The 17,672-nt window shown below is 40.6% G+C and overlaps 1 protein-coding gene across 1 annotated transcript in view; it reads right to left on the bottom strand.

The window, feature by feature from the left end:
- Nucleotides 1-17,672, bottom strand: part of rev3l (REV3 like, DNA directed polymerase zeta catalytic subunit) — a 39,065-nt gene that overhangs the window by 7,556 nt on the left and 13,837 nt on the right. Inside the window, exons 6-20 of the mRNA XM_058069956.1 lie at nt 16,764-16,858; nt 16,306-16,410; nt 15,896-15,980; nt 13,306-13,439; nt 12,063-12,191; nt 11,692-11,929; nt 11,417-11,556; nt 6,781-10,471; nt 4,156-5,000; nt 3,991-4,076; nt 3,206-3,331; nt 1,804-1,999; nt 1,605-1,716; nt 1,137-1,252; nt 428-546 (exon numbers count right to left, since the gene is read on the bottom strand). Of these exons, the coding sequence (XP_057925939.1) occupies nt 428-546; nt 1,137-1,252; nt 1,605-1,716; nt 1,804-1,999; nt 3,206-3,331; nt 3,991-4,076; nt 4,156-5,000; nt 6,781-10,471; nt 11,417-11,556; nt 11,692-11,929; nt 12,063-12,191; nt 13,306-13,439; nt 15,896-15,980; nt 16,306-16,410; nt 16,764-16,858 (6,217 nt within the window). The remainder of the gene's footprint in view (nt 1-427; nt 547-1,136; nt 1,253-1,604; nt 1,717-1,803; nt 2,000-3,205; nt 3,332-3,990; nt 4,077-4,155; nt 5,001-6,780; nt 10,472-11,416; nt 11,557-11,691; nt 11,930-12,062; nt 12,192-13,305; nt 13,440-15,895; nt 15,981-16,305; nt 16,411-16,763; nt 16,859-17,672) is intronic.

The following is a 17,672-nucleotide window of genomic DNA, read 5'->3' as shown; positions in this document are numbered from 1 at the left end:
ACGAGGAAAATTAAAATTTAAATAGAATGGGGAAAAAACAGCTGTAATTTTTACAAGAATAAATTCAAAATATTAACAAAAAAAGTTGTTTAATTTTAGGAGAATAAAGTCATTATGATGATGAAAAATTATGTAATTTTACTAGCACAGAGTTTAAATACTTATGTTTCTTTTTAAAGTCTCATTAATATGAGATAACAATAAAACTAAATAAAGTTGTCGTGTTTGAAAAATTAGGCAAGGCTTAAAGTCAAAATATTATGGGAAGAAAGTAATAATAGTACAAAATGAAAACATGCCAAGACTATTGAAGAAGAAAGTTTAATTATATGGAAAACTAAAAAAAAAAAAAAAACAGCAAAAAAACAGCAAAACACAAAGTTGAAAGTTTTCCACCTATAACACAAAGCTGAGATGGTTTGTTCACCTCTGTTTTCATGACTCTCCACATGTTGATGACGATGCGTCCAATGATGTTTATCTCAGTCATGGTGTCCGCCCCGTACTCATCCCTGTCTGAAGTGAAGCGGTTGTCTCTGGAGTCACCTGAGAAGACAAAAAGGATAGCCAACTGTGTCATGGAGAGGATAGCACAAGCTCAAGGGCTAATTTACTGAGATGAAATTGACACAGAGCGACAACAGGAGAGAGTGACGGACACTGTGACAAAATAAATGATGAGTCTGTTCAGTACCGACTTTGACGAAAAGGCAGGAGACGCAAGACGAAGAGAGAGAGATGAGTGACGTTTCTGGTAGGCTACTGTTGAACCAGCCGTCTTACACTCAAAAATTAGAGTAGAAATATATGTACCGTTATACCCCCCAAAACATACATTTAAAATAAAAATCATTCAAAAATGCAAAAAATAAAAAATTAAATAAAACTAAAAAAATGAAAATTCATAATTTTTTTTAAATCAAAAAAATATATTAGGAAAGCAGGAAGTGAACAAATGTAACAGTTACTGATTCTAAAAGTACCAGATTGAGGGGTAGGATTCAATAAGATTTGCTTCTTCCTACTCCTTTTGGACATGTGGAACTGGGAACTGATTATGGGATGTACTCCATTGTAATCTGATGCATGTTCAAATGAAATGAAACCATTACCATTACCAAAGAAGTCAACATTACCGGGAACTCTGGACAGCTGCTGACAGAGGTCCACTCCAACAACTGCAGCCCGCTGAAGGAGGTACCCCCATGAGTGCATCTGCACCTCGTACCCAAACAGGATATCTGGGTCAAATCTACCAAAACACAGCAATATAAGACACTGTATAATCTAAGCTAGAAACAGTATATAAACAGTGGAACCCGCTTAAGTCGCCGACCATGGATGGTCCACTTTGTTGTTCTTATCCTGTTAAGTCTATTATCAACATAACATTTACGAGTCATTTGTATAAAAAAACAGGTTTATATCGACATGTGTTGTTGTATTAAGCAGCAACATCACTACTGTCTTCACACAGCATTAAAAATGCAAACTAAACTTTCGGTTATGTCGACAACCGCTTACGTTGATGTCAGACAAGGCCCGTCGACATAAACGGGGTTCCACCGTATTTCTACATGACAGAAAATAGTTGTCCCACAAACTTTCTCATGATTGCGACCAGTTCCTGAAACAGCATCTTCTCATCTGCAGCGTATGTCACCTGCAGCCCAGAGACGCCAGACCTGACCAGCAGGGGCGCTGTTGCTCTTCGACCTGCATGTAGTGTAGAAAGGAACGTTAGAATAACGTACATTCAAACAACCGTTAGAAGAGTGGTGCTACGGGAACGTGAGCTTTCACCTCGGTCACAGCCGTCATCGTCGTCTTGATGCACCACGATGGCGCCCGTCAACTGGCACGAGTCTACGTCTGGCAAGGGTGCGTCAGAAGTGAGGCAGTAAAATAAGGCACATATGGGGTCAAACTCAGGGTCGGGTTCGAGGTCACGTCGAGTACGCGCGTGGAGTTCCATGCCCATCAGTGTGAGGTACTGGACCTGAAGAGGAAAGACGGCTTTATTAATAAATAATAATTATACATTTAAATCATATTAAGACATACTTCATCTTTTAAATTACTTGCTTCCACTTGTTGAGTTTGGTGCAATTTTTATAATGTTTTGTCACTTCAGTTCCTTATTATTTCATACATAAATTGAATACATAAATAAATATCATGGGAAATGTCACACACTGAGGTGGGAGATTTTAAGAAAGCTGAAAGGAACAAAGTCATGATGTGCTATATATATCACTATATTGACACTTACTATGGTACCCATTATGTCATTGTATGGTCATATCACCGAGTACTTCGGTGCGAGGTGCATTATTTAAAAAAATAATAAAATTAAAAAACTTATTATTAAAAACTGTATTATGGAAAGCAGGAAGTGAACAAATGTAAGTTACTGATTGTAAAAGTACCAGATGGAGGGGTAGGATTTAATAAGCTTTGCTTCTTCCTACTCCTTTCGGACATGTGGAACTGGGAACTGATTATGGGATGCACTCAATTTTGTAATCTGATGCATGTTCAAATGAAATAAAACCAGTACCATTACCATTACCATTACAATGAATGTCAGAAGTCAATTGTATTGTAATGACATTTGTTGTTTGAGAGTGCATGTTTATTGGACTTTTAACACGTACTCAGATTTGCATTCAACTTAAACTTGTTCTCTTTCATCAGTGTTTATCCCAGGTTAAGAAGTAAAGTTCGCTGAGGTAAACTTTGCTGAAGTCAGCCTATTGTTGGGGATTTCAAAGAGATTTGCAACACTCCACTGACTGCATCACAGAGTTGGGGGAGTGGGGGCTAGAAACTTTGCTTTTGTCAATGGAAAGTCAAGTGTGAGTTTTTTTTTCCTCCAAAGAACTTTAATTTAAATGGTGGAAGTTCATGTTATTGCTATTTGGCATGCTATGAAAAGAAGAGTGAAGTACCGGTGAGAGATTAGGACTAAGATCACATCAAACGGTCTTACGTATTATGGAAAGCAGGAAGTGAACAAATGTAACAGTTACTGATTGTAAAAGTACCAGATGGAGGGGTAGGATTTAATAAGCTTTGCTTCTTCCTACTCCTTTTGGACATGTGGAACTGGGAACTGATTATGTGATGCATTCAATTGTAATCTGATGCATGTTCAAATGAAATAAAACCATTACCATTACCATATTGAGAATGTACAACCCACCTCATGCAGAGCTTTGGCATCCTGCAGGTTTTGCATGCTGACTTTGAAGCCGTAAGTGTTGACGATGCTGGGACCTTCAATCTGAGAAGTCTCTCTCTTCTGAACATTCAGAGCAGCAAAATGGTTCTGTGGAAGACAAATACAAGTACGTGGTACAGTGAAACCCGTTTGGTTGGCGCTATTCAGATTAGCCACCTGGATTAATCTTTTTTTCCTTTTTTTCTGCCAGGGCTCAAATATAAGGAAGCACGAAGGAATAAAGTTGGAGTATAATTCATTCATTCATTTTGGGAGGGTCGTGGGGGTGCTGTTGCTATTATTATTATTATCATCATCATCATTATTATTATTATTCATTTTCTACCGCTTATCCTCACAAGGGTCGCGGGGGTGCTCGAGCCTACCCCAGCTGTCTTCGGGCGAGAGGTGGGGTACACCCTTCATGAGAAGAACATTGAAATGGAACATTAAAAAAAAAACAAGATCAAAAATGGTGTAAAAGCAGCTACAATTTAAAAGGAGTCAAAATATGACGAGAAAAAATGTGGTATTTAAATGAGGAAAAAAGCAGCCATTTTAGGACAATAAATTTGTAATATTATAAAAAATAGTGTAAAATCAATAATATTATTATTATTATTATTATTTTATTGTTTTTTTATTTTTATTTTTTTCATCTGGATTAATCTAAACAACCTTAAGATTAATCAAGTAAGAAAAGAATTGTCAGTTGGTTAACGGTTGATATTATTCTGTAGCAACCCTCAGCACATCACCTGTCTTACCTTCATCTGCGTGTTAAGTAACACTCTCCTCAGAGGCTCTGCTTGGCTTCTCCTCCTCTGCTGGATTCTCTGAGCAACAGGGTCTTCTGCAGCAGGAATGCCACAGGATCATTGATGAGGAAATAGCTCCAAGTAGAAAGTTGGACAACAAAGAAGGCTTCTTACCAGGGGATATGGGGGTGCTACATACAGGCGCATCATCTTCAATGCTTCTCCGGTGCCTCTTTAAACACGGGGTGCTGTGAAGATGTTGGGAGTTTGTCATCTCCTCTTCTGGGATGCGGAGAAATGAGGGGCTGCTCTTGCCCAGTCGTTCCAAGGAGGGTTCAGGTGATAATGGTTCGGGGGAGTTTTCACTCAACCCGGCACTGCTGGGTTGCTGCCATGTGGGCAGCTCTGGGGACTGCGGAGACGTGGTTTTATCCTTTTCTCTATTTTCATCATCTTCTTCAAGATGGACAGAATCTTCGTTTGATATCGGACTGACATCTGCAGAGTTACACAGGTCGCCTGGACTCCTCGAAGGAGGAAGTATTAGTGATAGGTTGCGTTTCCTTCTCTTTTGAGTTCTGATGGGCTTTCCACACAGATTTACTGTAGATGTTGAACAGCTAGGAACAGCCGACTCAGTTGTGCTCGGGCTTGCCTCCCCGTGCACGGTCACCGTCTCCTTCTTTAGCAAATCCGCGTCTCTTGTGCCTTTTCGCAAAGATTCGTACTGCTTCCTGGCTTCCAACCACATCTGGACACATTCTCGACTTGGTGCGCTTTTGCAGGGCAGAAGAATGACCTGCTTGTTGCTGGCTGAGGATGTGTCACTCATAGTCGGTTCCTTACTGCTGTGCACTCTCTGGGCTTGCAGAGATGATACAGGGGTGTTGGCAGGGTGCGTCATGGCCGAGAAGGCCATCTTCCAGAAATTCAGACCCTCTAGACACAGTTCTCCGCTGAACTCTTTTAAGTCATTTGTGAGTCTGGTTCCCACTGTTAGCTGACGACCACCAACCTCCCTAGAGACAACAAGAAAGGCACATGAGGTTAATTACATCTCACAAGTATTAAATGGTGGGAGAGCTACTCCTAATACAGCGGAAACCGTTTTAGTCAAAGCCCCTTAGACTGGCTGACTCGTGTTGACTCATGGCTGATTTCATGTATATTGTGGTCTTTCATTAGTCGTATCTCGCTACATTGCGATTCCAATTTTGCTTTCTCACTCAGAGTAAAAGTAGTAAATTATGCCGTTTTATTCGCCTTTTTAGTCCAAAAATATACATATTTAAGCAAATCGTATGTACTTTTGGCCTATATTAAGCATTTTCAAACATTAAAACGGCTGAATGAACTAAAACGCAAATATAAGGCATTCAGAAAATGCATTGAAAGAAACGTTTACATCTGTAGTATTCTACACTGGTAGATAGTAAATAGTACAAATCTAATAGTAAATAGACAGTACTGTACAGAAACCGCCTGTATTATGTCTACTGTATTGTGCAATAGGCATATCAAGGTGACTGTAGTGGTGTTATGTCATATCAAAAGTGCTCTAATAATGTTAATATTTGCTTTATAAATTAGGTATCCTACTTCATGAAAACTCACTTATCAGAGTCGGTTCTGGAACCAAGACAAAAGATTTAGTACAACTATAAAAAGGTATAGTTATAGTCGCACAGAAATGCATTAGAACAGGGATGCTCATTAAGTCGATCGCGATCTACCGGTCGATCGCGGAGGTGGTACTGGTCGATCGCGGCGTGACATTAAAAAAATATCATCCGAGCATCAATGCCATCACTTGATTGATATACAGGGCAGCCATTCAGATGACAACTGAATGTTGCCCTTCGGGTGACCAATCAAATCAAACAACGTCTCTAAGTGCAGCAGAACTTACGATGTCAGCCTATCATCCATCCCCGTTACTTGATTGACATACAGGACAACCAGTCAGATGACAACTGAATTTTGACCTTTAGGTCACCGCTCATGCGTAAACAGCGATGCAAAGTGCGAAGCTAGTTGGCGAATTGCGTCAGATTTTAAGCCCTCGCTAAAGTTTATGGTCACTAAAATGAGTGAAGTAGCTGGACCAAGTAAAAAGGCAAAAACATATCACTTCCATACGGAATGGGAGGTGGACTTTTTTTTCACAATGTCTTTTTCGAAGTGCGTTTGCCTGGCTAACCTGGCTATCAGCAGCTACTGTCCAGACTATGCATCCCTGGCTGGTTCAATTCAGTGCAAGTCATCAAAGTAAACTCAGGTAATTACAAAAAATGTTAATAGTTAATTGTGTGTGTTTTGCAATATTGGCTCATTTGGTTATGTAAGGTACATCAACATACATTGTATGTACAAATAATCCTCAATACATTTGAAAATAAATAGATGTTTTGCATTTTTGTAGTGGGTAGATCATTTTGACTCGCTCATTTTAAAAGTAGCTCGCATGCTGAAAAAGTGTGAGCACCCCTGTATTAGAAAGTGTCTGGTGTGCTCTGTCAGGTGGAATAGGTGCAGATTCTGGATGATCTAGAATGTTTTCTGTGCAGGTTATTGTGTGTAGCTGCTCTACGGGAGTTTACAACTCAATACAAAGGGTCGAAAAATGAGCATAATAGGTCCCCCTTAACAATTTTTTAAAATCAATAATAGCTTAGCAATAATTAAGTTAAACATAAACTATATTTTACCACTAATGTTACATATTGGGCTATATGTTATAATGAAGTTTATAATGAAGTTCAAATGTAATCTGTGTGTTGCTGTTCAATATATTCTCACATTGGTTTTCCTGGGGCATCAGATGGGTCGCTGCAGAAGGGCTCCTGAAAAGTGGCCTCTGATATCTCCAAGTCCAACAGAGTGCTGAGGATCTCCTCCCTGCTTGGAGCGGACATGAGGGGCTTCAGAAAGTGGGCTCCTCCCCCTGGTCCCCGCAGCATCTGGCTTGCCCTCACCTGAGAGAATGAGCTGACGGAACGAGGAGAGCTACTCGGCGTGGGGGATGTAAATCCATCCATGCATTCCAGAAAGTCGCCCGTCGGAGAACCCTCGTGGCTGACAAACGAGGCGGAGCTTAAAGGCAGTGGTAGCACAGGATCACAGGCTGAAAACAGAAGCTCTTTTCTTTCACAGTGGAAGTCTTGAAAGTGGCTGAGGGTTTGGGCACCGCCTGAAGACAATTGGCAATTTCTCTTCTGGAATTTCTCAGAGTCGGTAAAGGTGAGGTGGTTGGGTGTACACTCCCCATCTTCAGTACTCGAAGGCTTTAACCTGTGCCAGTCCAATTCCGGTTTCAGATCCTCCCCAGATCCTGATAGCCTATCCAACTTTTTCTCAAAGTCCTGATTGGCGTCACTCAGAAACTTAAGAGGTAAATTTTTATCAGTCAGGACAAACTGGGTGCCACTGTAAGGGCTGGAGAATTCCGTCTGATCAATGGCATTTATGTCAAAGGAACAGTTATCAGGAAGCTCCGGGGACAAGCTGTCTTCTATCAAGTTGCAACTGTCCATGTCTGGGTCGGATGGAATGAACAAGCAGTCGTCTAACATGATGGCCTCATCTTTTACCGACGAAGCAGGCTGGGTGTTGTTTGGCTTGGTTTTTCTTATCCTGGGTTGTCTATCATCCTTGGGTGTAACAGACTTGGCGGTCGAGGGTTTCCTTGGCGTGGCTTTTCTTGATTTGGTTTGTTTTGTTGTCAGATCTGCGACAGTGTTAGAGTGGACCGCATTGTCCACTTGTGACTGACTATGTTGACTCTTTTGGTAAAGTTTCCTGAGGACCGATAAGCTACAGGGAGTCTGAGAGAGACCGGGAACCCGTCCGTTCTTAAGGTCTGACTGTGAGGAGGCTTTTGCTGATTGAGTTTCTTGGTCGTCTTCCGGTGAGGGTGTTTGCGACTGCGATGAAGCTTTCAAGTCCTCCGTGGAAGATTCTATCTTTACTACAGTGGTCTGACAACCTTGCTGCTTTGTCTGAACATTCGGCGACATCTTTTGGTTCGTGTCCGCGATAGAAATCTCACAGTCTTCGAACTTTGGCTCGACTGACTGGACTGTGAGTTTTGTCGATGTCTGGTCTTGATTGTTATCGATATTCACCGGATTTTCAGATTTAGATGGATTGTCCTCTGGAAAAAGTGCCTGTGATGTATCTTTCTTTTCGTTCGGACTTTTGGGATCCACAGACTTCCTTTTTGTTTTGGGTCTAGGTCTTGAGGTGGTTGCTGAGTTGTTTATTTTTTCAACTGTCCCCACGGCTTTCCTTCTGTGTCTTGGATTAGCGTTGCTGGTTTGTAATTTCTCTTGTTTTGGATCTTCTTCAAGGGGCTGAACTGTAGTATTCGTTTTGACTTTCCTTTTCAAATTTGTTGATTTTTTAGGTTTGGAGGTTTTACACCTGCTTTTAGCTTTTTTGGTTGCAAACGGTGTCATTTGATGAGCCAAACCGAGGCATGGATCACTGAGTGGGTTTAGTAGTTGCTTTGAAGTCCTGGTGTCCATGACGGTGTCTGTCGGAGACCAGCAGCGAGGAGGTGTTGAGTGCGTTGGGCTCGGTGCTCTGTCGGATAGATAGCCTAGCTCCAACATAACATCAGTATAATCCTTGTTATGGTCATCCGCCAGCTCACAGTAACATGGTTGAGGAGGTGGTAGAGAAGGTAAACATTGGCTCCTTTCGGAGACCTTGGTTCTTTTCACAATTTCACCCGATCCGACTTGAAATTTGGAGATGCCGCTCACAGTTTTTTTATTTGTGGAGTTGACTTTAGACTTCCGTTTGTATTGTTTTTTTGCCTTGGCCTCCATCACCGGGAACTCAACCGCAGTAGACTCTTCCACCTTGGGCCAGAAATCCTTCAAAGGAGCTAGTTTATTGTACTCGTCCAATTTGTCGTTTGTCAGCGTTACACTCTGTTCCTCCGCGTTGACTTTGCACATTTTCACCAACATGTTTTTCTGACCTTTGAACCTGTTGATAATAATGTACTTAATGATGATTGGGGGTTCCTTCTTACGTCGTTTCTGGTATTTTAGCTCCTGCCCACTGCGGACATTGCGGCCTTTGAGACGTTCTGGGTTTTTAGCCCGGGTGGCACCTATGTATTCCCCTTCGTCACCGTCATAAATCATCTTCCGTTTGGTCCTCAGGGTGTATTTACTTCCAGGCAGGGAAGAGGGGTTCGTACAAGTGACTTTAGCAGCTAAATCTTGCAGGAGACTTAAACTGTCTATTGTTGTGTCAGTAGCGTCCTCTGAAAAACTGCCAGCTGGGGTAGCGTCCATGGCAGTGGGCACTGGAAGCTGTTCCGTTTGTTCCTTTAGGGATGTCTCCACAATTTCAGGGTCATCCTTTGTGAGCGACTCTCCCTCTATGAGCGGATCATCTAAGACGGACTCTTGGATAGAATTCTCCTCACAAACGAGCATCTCTGTGTCACCGATCCCTGGATGATCGGGAGTGACAGAGGTGCAGCCAACACTAACCTGGCTGTCAGATGTGGAGCTTTCATCCACATTTAACTTGTTCCTCGGGCCTGTCGTTCTCTTTTTATTGACTTTTAGCCTCTGCCTTCGATTTTGGGACTGCTCCAGCTTGCTGCATGGCTCAGGGAGCTTTTTGCTGCCAACTTTCTTCCTATTTAGGCAGTTGGAGAGAATTACACTTGGGAAAAATTTGTAGTGTGCTTCCTGCTGGGCAACAATAGTCTTTTCGGTTTTATTTTCCTGATAGTCCTCGTACCTTATTTTCAGCTCACCAACATCTTCCTCGTCACTATCTTGACTAGTCTCCCCTTCCTGAAGATTGGGAAAAACATTCTCTTGTAGCGCTGATGGTGCTGAGGAAATGTTTCTCAGGAGGGGGCTGTTTCTGTCCATCTGGCTAAGTTCAAGGTCTGTCTTGGTTGAGCAGTTCCTCAGCTCAGAGTAGCAGAGAGAGAAGGCTCTGTGGTTCTGAAGGATTGACAGACAGTTGGTTTCGACATTCTTCATGCTGCTGTAATTCTTTCTTCTGTTTGCGATCTTACTGTTGCTAAACTGGAAACTTTCAAGGTCGGTGTTATCCAAAGCTAAAGATGCTTTCTTGTCATAGTTGTAAACGGGGCGAATGTCCTCTTCGTCGACGCACATGGCAGGCACCTCCGGGTGACTGATTGTTTTGCAGGGGATCGGGTGTTTGACAGGCGGGATGTAAGGAATTTCTTTATTAACCTTTAGGCCTGCTGAACATTCACTACTGCCGTCCTGACGGCCCTTGGACTGAAAGTGCTTGTCGAGCGGTTGCTCCGTGTCCAGAACATGAACTGGTCTGTGCTCGGGGAGTTTACACTCCAGGAAGATCTTAGCTGTGGATGGGGGTTCAAGGTGGACAATCTCTCCGGGGAAGGGATTCCTTTTCACAATGATCTTTTCCGTGACTATGAGAGAAGACTGCGTCCGAGAGCCATTGTCTGTCAACGATGAATCTATAAACGACAAAAGAAAAGTCAATATTTACGAGTTTCTCAATACGTACGTTTTATTTGTTAGCAAGTAAAGTTAGCAAGTGACCGCATTTAATCATTGCACACGGTCACAACAATACCTAGTCTCTTTGCGAATGTCCAGCAATTACTGATAAAGGAGTTTGTTATCAGATTAACCGAGTCAGTTTTTGTAGTCTTACCCATCTGATCCAGATCCTTTTTTTCCCCAATAATAAAATTTTGTGACCATGAATTTGTGGAATTGAATAAGGTTATTAAAATAGACTTCAAAGCATTAAAAACTATTGCTGATTGTACTTTTATTTTATTACACAGCATGTCCAACAATATTGTTTGGCTTTTGTAACAAGCTTCTGTCAAGTCCCTCATTAAATAATAAGAGTGCCATAAAAAATATCTTCCATATGCAGTTGGAATTGCATGGGTGACTACATCTTCCTTAATCACAAGCACAGGCATTACAGATTGTTGAAAAGGCTTAATGGTTGTAGCTTTTTTTTTATACAAGACTTTGCTTAATCTACATTTGATATCGTTTTATATCATCATATTGTGATACATCATACAGTATCGTGGAATAAAGTATGCTAAAGTCCATGTCGCCCGACCTTACATCTTTTATAACATATAAGAACTAGGGACGCTCTGATTGGAGTTTGATGCTGCCAAAGTGCACTTGCCCGACGGGAATATCACTGATTGGATTTACTTGCCCCAATTTTCCCCCGGGGCATCGGTACATCGTTATTGTTGAGCCCTGAAGAGAATACTGTAGTTGTCAAGACAGGAATTACAGCCAGGAAACAGATCATAGAAAAGACGTGCGGAACCAAGTGAGCTGGATGTTGGCTCAACAGAACATCAGGTAGCCAATTTCCTCCAATGGAAGGAGGTGAAAGTGGCGAGGAAGAGACAAATACTCACCGCTGCTCTCGTCTGCTGCCCCGTCAAGCTGGGGAATAGACGGGTTAAATAAAGAATTATTAGCACTCCATTCATTGTCTTCGTCAGAAGACTCCTGTTGCTCATCACTGAGGCTGTCCTCTGTCTCCTTGACACCAGGCCTGTAGACACCAGGACAAAGAATAAATGCAGCACATACAAATAAAAACTGTACCGGTCTGTTACCTGCATATTCGAGGTAGATTAAAAACAAAACAAAAAAAAAACAAAGGATGTGGTCAGTGAATCAAACTGACCTTGGCAAAAATGAGCTTTCAGGTGGCTCCTTGTCCCACTGCTGTGACATTGTCACGCTGAGCTCTGCTTCTTCCTTGTCCAGCTCTGGTCTTGCCTCCTCTTCGTCACTGTTGTAGTGGTAGCTCTGAGCACCAGCATGGGACTGGGACTGTGAACTGTGCAAAACGGGAGTCCAGGAAAAACCATCATCTGCTAGGCCTGCCAGCAAATCGACGATGGCTCGTTCTTGGCTGCTATCTGCATAAATACAAAAATGGAGGAGGGGAGTTAGCTATTCATATTAATTATCAACTGCATATGTCCAATTTAAACTGTTAATCATATAAATTACTTAATAGGTTAATGAAAAGACAAAATAATGACTTTTTACCTAGTGGGGAGGAGTTATTGGCCGTTTGAGAGTGCTGTGCAAAGTTCTGACTGTTCTCCAGGACACTTAAAATGGCCCCCTCGTCAACAACAGCCTCTTCTGGGATTTGACCGCTACTTCTCACAAATGCTAGAGAAACATAGGAAAGGCAGCGTTAGCTTCTTGGAAGCGTAAGCAACATTACAGAGCAAGCAGAACCTTACAGCGCATTTCCACCCTGCCATGAGTCAAAACTGAGGTTTTAGAAGACTAACATCTTTGCTGGTCTTTCTATGTTATATATATATATCTATCTATCTATCTATCTCTCTCTCTCTCTCTCTCTCTCTATATATATATATATATATATATATATATATATATATATATATATATATATATATATATATATATATATATATCAGATATATATATATATATATATATATATCAGATATATATATATATATATATCAGATATATATATATATATATATATATATAGATATATATATATATATATCAGATATATATATATATATATATATATATCTGATTCGATACTCAGGATTGGCATTGGTCCGATACTGGCCAAATTTACTAGGTGTAGCATGCTAGTAATGCTAACATTAGCATGCAACACATAATAGTGTCAAGTGTTTATATATGTTTCTATCTATGAAAATATCTAAAAATGCTGCTATGCTAATGTTAACATGCCAGCAATACTAACATGCCAACAACAGCATGCTAACGCCTAGCATGACAGTGTTAAGTGTTCACATATACCACTTATCTACTTATGAAAATAGCTAATAATGCTAAATTTGGCATGCAAACACATAGCGTAATAGTGCCAAGTGTTTATATATGTTTCCACCTATGAAAATATCTAAAAATGGTCGTAATGCTAACATAATAATATTAGCATGCACACACGTGGCATAATAGTGGCAAGTGTTTATATGCGTGTCTACCACTGAAAATTGCTAAAAATGCTACTATGCTAACGGTAACATGCTGGCAATACTAACACGCTAGTGACATGTGCCAAGTGCTTATATCTGTATCTAGTTATGGAAATAGCAAAAAATGCCAGTAAGGCTAACATGTTAATGTTAGCATGCTGACACCTAGCATACTAACAATGTACCATGAAGGCTAAATGTCCCCAATGAGTTGAGAATTGTAACTTTGGAACGGTCTGTATTTCACTAATTGCTGAACTATGTCTCTTTGAAGTACATTTTCAAAAAACACTGACCTGGCTCAGAGTCCTTGTGCGCCTCCACAGCTGAAGCAGGTGTACACTGAACATCCTCTGGTGTCAAATGGAGAGAAGAATGGAGGGTAAGATCACTGAAATCCTCTCCATCCTCAATAGTGGAGGCCTGGGTCCTAAACACAATGGAATAAATGTTCACGTTCAATGAATACAGCTTTAGAATGGACTTTAGTCAAAAGACTAAAGTAAGAAAGAACCGAAAGAACTGTTGTTACAGTGGAACCTGTTTATGTCGACTCCTCAGACTTGCTGACTGAGTCAAAATCCAAAATTGAACCGAAATTAGCCAATATTTACACATTTACTTAAAGGGATAGTTTGGATTTTTTTAGATGAAGTTGTATGTCATCAGTAGTGTAGTTCATCAACCGTGACTTACTCCCACTTATTATTCCTGTCAGGCCAGTTCTGGTCAGATTTTGGTGATGAGAAACATAGTTCCGTGTAGTTCCTTTTTGGGAATTCATCATTCATCATTCACTATCCTTATGTGAAACGTGAACACATATTTCTTTCCCTTTTCTGTGAATTGTAGCGCAAGAAAACAAGTTAATATGAGTTAATATGAGGTAGTACGTGACAAAAAATAAAACTAAATAAACATATGAATAAAGTTTTTAAAAATAAAACTTAAATTATATTAGGAAAGCAGGAAGTGAACAAATGTAACAGTTACTGATTGTAAAAGTACCAGATGGAGGGGTAGGATTTAATAAGCTTTGCTTCTTCCTACTCCTTTTGGACATGTGGAACTGGGAACTGTTTATGGGATGCACTCAATTGAAAAAAAAATGTTGTCTGGATGTTATTAGCCTGTTTTTGCCCTATTATATGAAATTTGTCAGAGATTTTTTTTGTTTTTTTAAAAAAACATTAAAAATATATCAAATTATTTAGGGGAGGCTTAGGAACATTTTAGGGGGGTTGAAGGTCCCCTAAAATAGGCCTACTGACCCACTGGTTATTATTTATTTGTAATTTGTTGCCTTGTGTATATGCAAGGATCCACTGAAATACTACACAGGCCTTTGAATGCAATTAAATCACAACCTTATCTTGTAGGATTGCATCAAGCTGAGTCTATAGTGTCTGGCTTCAGGACAATAAAGTGATATTTTACTGCAGTCTAATTGTCTTTCTTTACTTCTGGGCCAGGAAAAGCCTCCAGAGAATCAGGCGCATGTGCTTCTGTCTGGATGTCTTTTAATTAGTTTGCTTAACGACTATGAAAATGTCATGGGAGGGAGGCTGCCAGACGTCAGGAGAATGCTGCAGTGATTAACACATTTTGGGGCCACACCCCTCTCCGTGCCTTTAGGTCTTTATTTTGCTGCTGAATCAACCAGAATATGGACTAGGGGGGTTCTCTATTTACCACAATGACAAGTATTTTAATGACGGGTGTTAAAAAACACAATTATGTACTCTTGTGACCAAGGGGCTTCAGATGGAACACCTGATCCTAACTTTTTTTTAACATTTTTAGTAGTATCACTGTCACACAATCACACAATATATTTGCAAGGGAACTTCCTGTACATGCTATGCCTCACTTAAGTCACCAGACTCAAAGGACAACTAAATGTATGAGTCAGGAAAAAGTGCAAAAAGATAAAAGAACAACACAAATGTGAATGAAATATGACTTTGCAGAAGTCACTATAAAGTCATATTCATCTCTGAAGTGAGAGTTTCTCTCATCTGTTCCTGCTTGAATATGAAAGCTGGCGAATATGAGACATCAGCCATCTGGATCTGATCAGTTGCTCTCAGCCCATTGCACTTTTATTTGTAAAATAAATGATTTCCTGATGTACAGTTTGCAAAAAAGATGGAAGACCTTATCCCGATTCCTCCCAATCCACCAGTTTGGGCCCTTTGTAGTGGCGTGATCCTACTAAAACAAAGATTCTGGTGACCGGGTTTGAATTCATGTTAAATATTCTGTGATTTACACAGGTTCCAAATGAGATATATATACACAGGTTCAAATACTGTATGATGAGGCTATCACAGCCATGCTTGGTTAGGTTGCACGGGGAGAACATGCAAACTCCACACAGAGATGGCCGAGGGTGGAATCGAACTCTGGCTAACCACTCAACCACTGTGCAGCTGTGTGAGATTATGTCTTATTTTCTCTTACTATGTCTACTATATTGGGTAATAGGAGTGTAAAAGTGACTATAGGGGTGTTATTTCATGCCTAGAGGGCTTTAATGTAAAAAACCCAAACATAGACAAACAACCATTCACACTCACATTCATACCTATGGACAATTTGGAGTGGCCAATTAACCTAGCATGTTTTTGGAATGTGGGAGGAAACCGGAGTACCCGGAGAAAACCCACGCATGCACGGGAAGAACATGCAAACTCCACACAGAGATAGCTGAAGGTGGAATTGAACCCTGGTCTCCTAGCTGTGAGGTCTATGTGCTAACCACTCGACCACCGCGCCGCCCCGTACTTATTATAAATATAAATCCCAAAGTATTACAATCCAAAACGGTAACCTGGAGTCTACTGCAGTTACTGGCCATAGAAGTAATGCAAAGCTGCAACTTACACGTCAAACTCCTTGTCCTTCAGAATGTCCTTCAATTTATTCAGGAAGATTTGCTCACTCTCTGTTGAAGAGACAAACTCACGATCTGGAAAACACAAACAGCAAATTAGTGTATTCACAATTAATCGTTTTTTTAGGAAACATTCTTTATATTCACTTATGAAAAAAATATATATATATATATATATTAGGAAAGCAGGAAGTGAACAAATGTAACAGTTACTGATTGTAAAAGTACCAGATGGAGGGGTAGCATTTAATAAGCTTTGCTTCTTCCTACTCCTTTTGGACATGTGGAACTGTGAACTGATTATGGGATGCACTCAATTGAAAAAAAAAATCAACTATATTAGGAAAGCAGGAAGTGAACAAATGTAACAGTTACTGATTGAAGGAAGACCTTTGCAGACCTTGTGACTCTGGGGTTTCTATCTGAGAGTCCTTGTTCTTTTCTCTTCTCCGCTGCTTCTCATCTTCCCAGATACCTTGTAGACCTGGGTTCCTTCCAAGCTGATCTGGACAAATAACACAACAGCATGTCAGCGAGCAATACCACTACACTACCACGCAAAGGGGGAATGTAAACATGCAAACAAATCCCGGTAGAATTATTGTTTTTGCAGCACAGATGGCCATTTGTTTGGGTAGCTGCCTCGTGGCAAGATGGTTTGTATGTTGAGTTTACATGCCTGGTTGGCTTCCTCCCACAAAAAACATGTACAGTGTGTTCAGTAATGTCAAGTAATGTAAAGTTTGGTAATGTCCACATAAACATAAAGGTCATTCGGAAAGAGAAAAACATCTCATGTAAACGTGGCTAGTGACAATGAAACGTTCTTGATGGATTTCCTTCCCTGAGCATCCTTACTTTCAATCTCAAGACGGTTAAGGACATCTACAGCAACCGCATCAACCTCCAGCTCACAGGTGCTCTGCCTCTCCACCTCCTCCAGGACCAGGGAGCTGCAGACAAACAACACATAAATAAATGGTGATTGCAAGTGTTCAAGCCAATCACAATTTTAAGGCAGGAAATTGCAGTGTAACACACTTTTACCCAATACAGTAGACATAATTAGATAATAAAAGACATAATACATAATACTGTATTTTCTGGACGATAAGTCGCTCAGAAGTATAAGTATAATTTTCATTCATTCATTAATTTTCTACCGACAAACAACCATTCACACTCACATTCATACCTATGGACAATTTGGAGTGGCCAATTAACCTAGCATGTTTTTGGAATGTGGGAGGAAACCGGAGTACGGGAGAAAACCCACGCAAGCACGAGGAGAACACTACACAGAGATGGCCGATGGTGGAATTGAACCCTGGTCTCCTAGCTGTGAGGTCTAAGTGCTAACCAATCTTCCGCCGTGCAGCCCTAAGTCGCATTTTTTCAAATTTATTTTCCAAACTACTTGACCAAAACAAACATTACGTCCTTTTGGAAGTCAAGTTCTAACAATAAAAGAATAGATATGCTAACACAATGCTTATTCAGTTATACAAAAAATAAACATGAACAGAAAAGGTGTCCAGTGTTTATGTAACATAAACAGTTTTTTCATTTATAAGGTCGCTCTGAAGTCGAAGGAGCAACCATCTTGTGAAAAAAAGTGCCGACTTATAGTCCGGAAAATACGGTATTTGTGCTCCTGTGTTGCTGTAAATGTTAGGGGAGCAGAGTGGGGGGCAGACAGGAAGTGATGTCGGAGCATCAGAGTTGAGTTTTATCAACAGCAGCTCGTGCTAGGGATTATTGTGTCTG

This window comes from Doryrhamphus excisus, chromosome 1, assembly GCF_030265055.1.
Source record: "Doryrhamphus excisus isolate RoL2022-K1 chromosome 1, RoL_Dexc_1.0, whole genome shotgun sequence".
Taxonomy (NCBI): Eukaryota; Metazoa; Chordata; class Actinopteri; order Syngnathiformes; family Syngnathidae; genus Doryrhamphus; species Doryrhamphus excisus.
The sequence above is the reverse complement of the archived record's forward strand: the minus strand, read 5'-3'. Positions and strand labels throughout refer to the sequence as shown.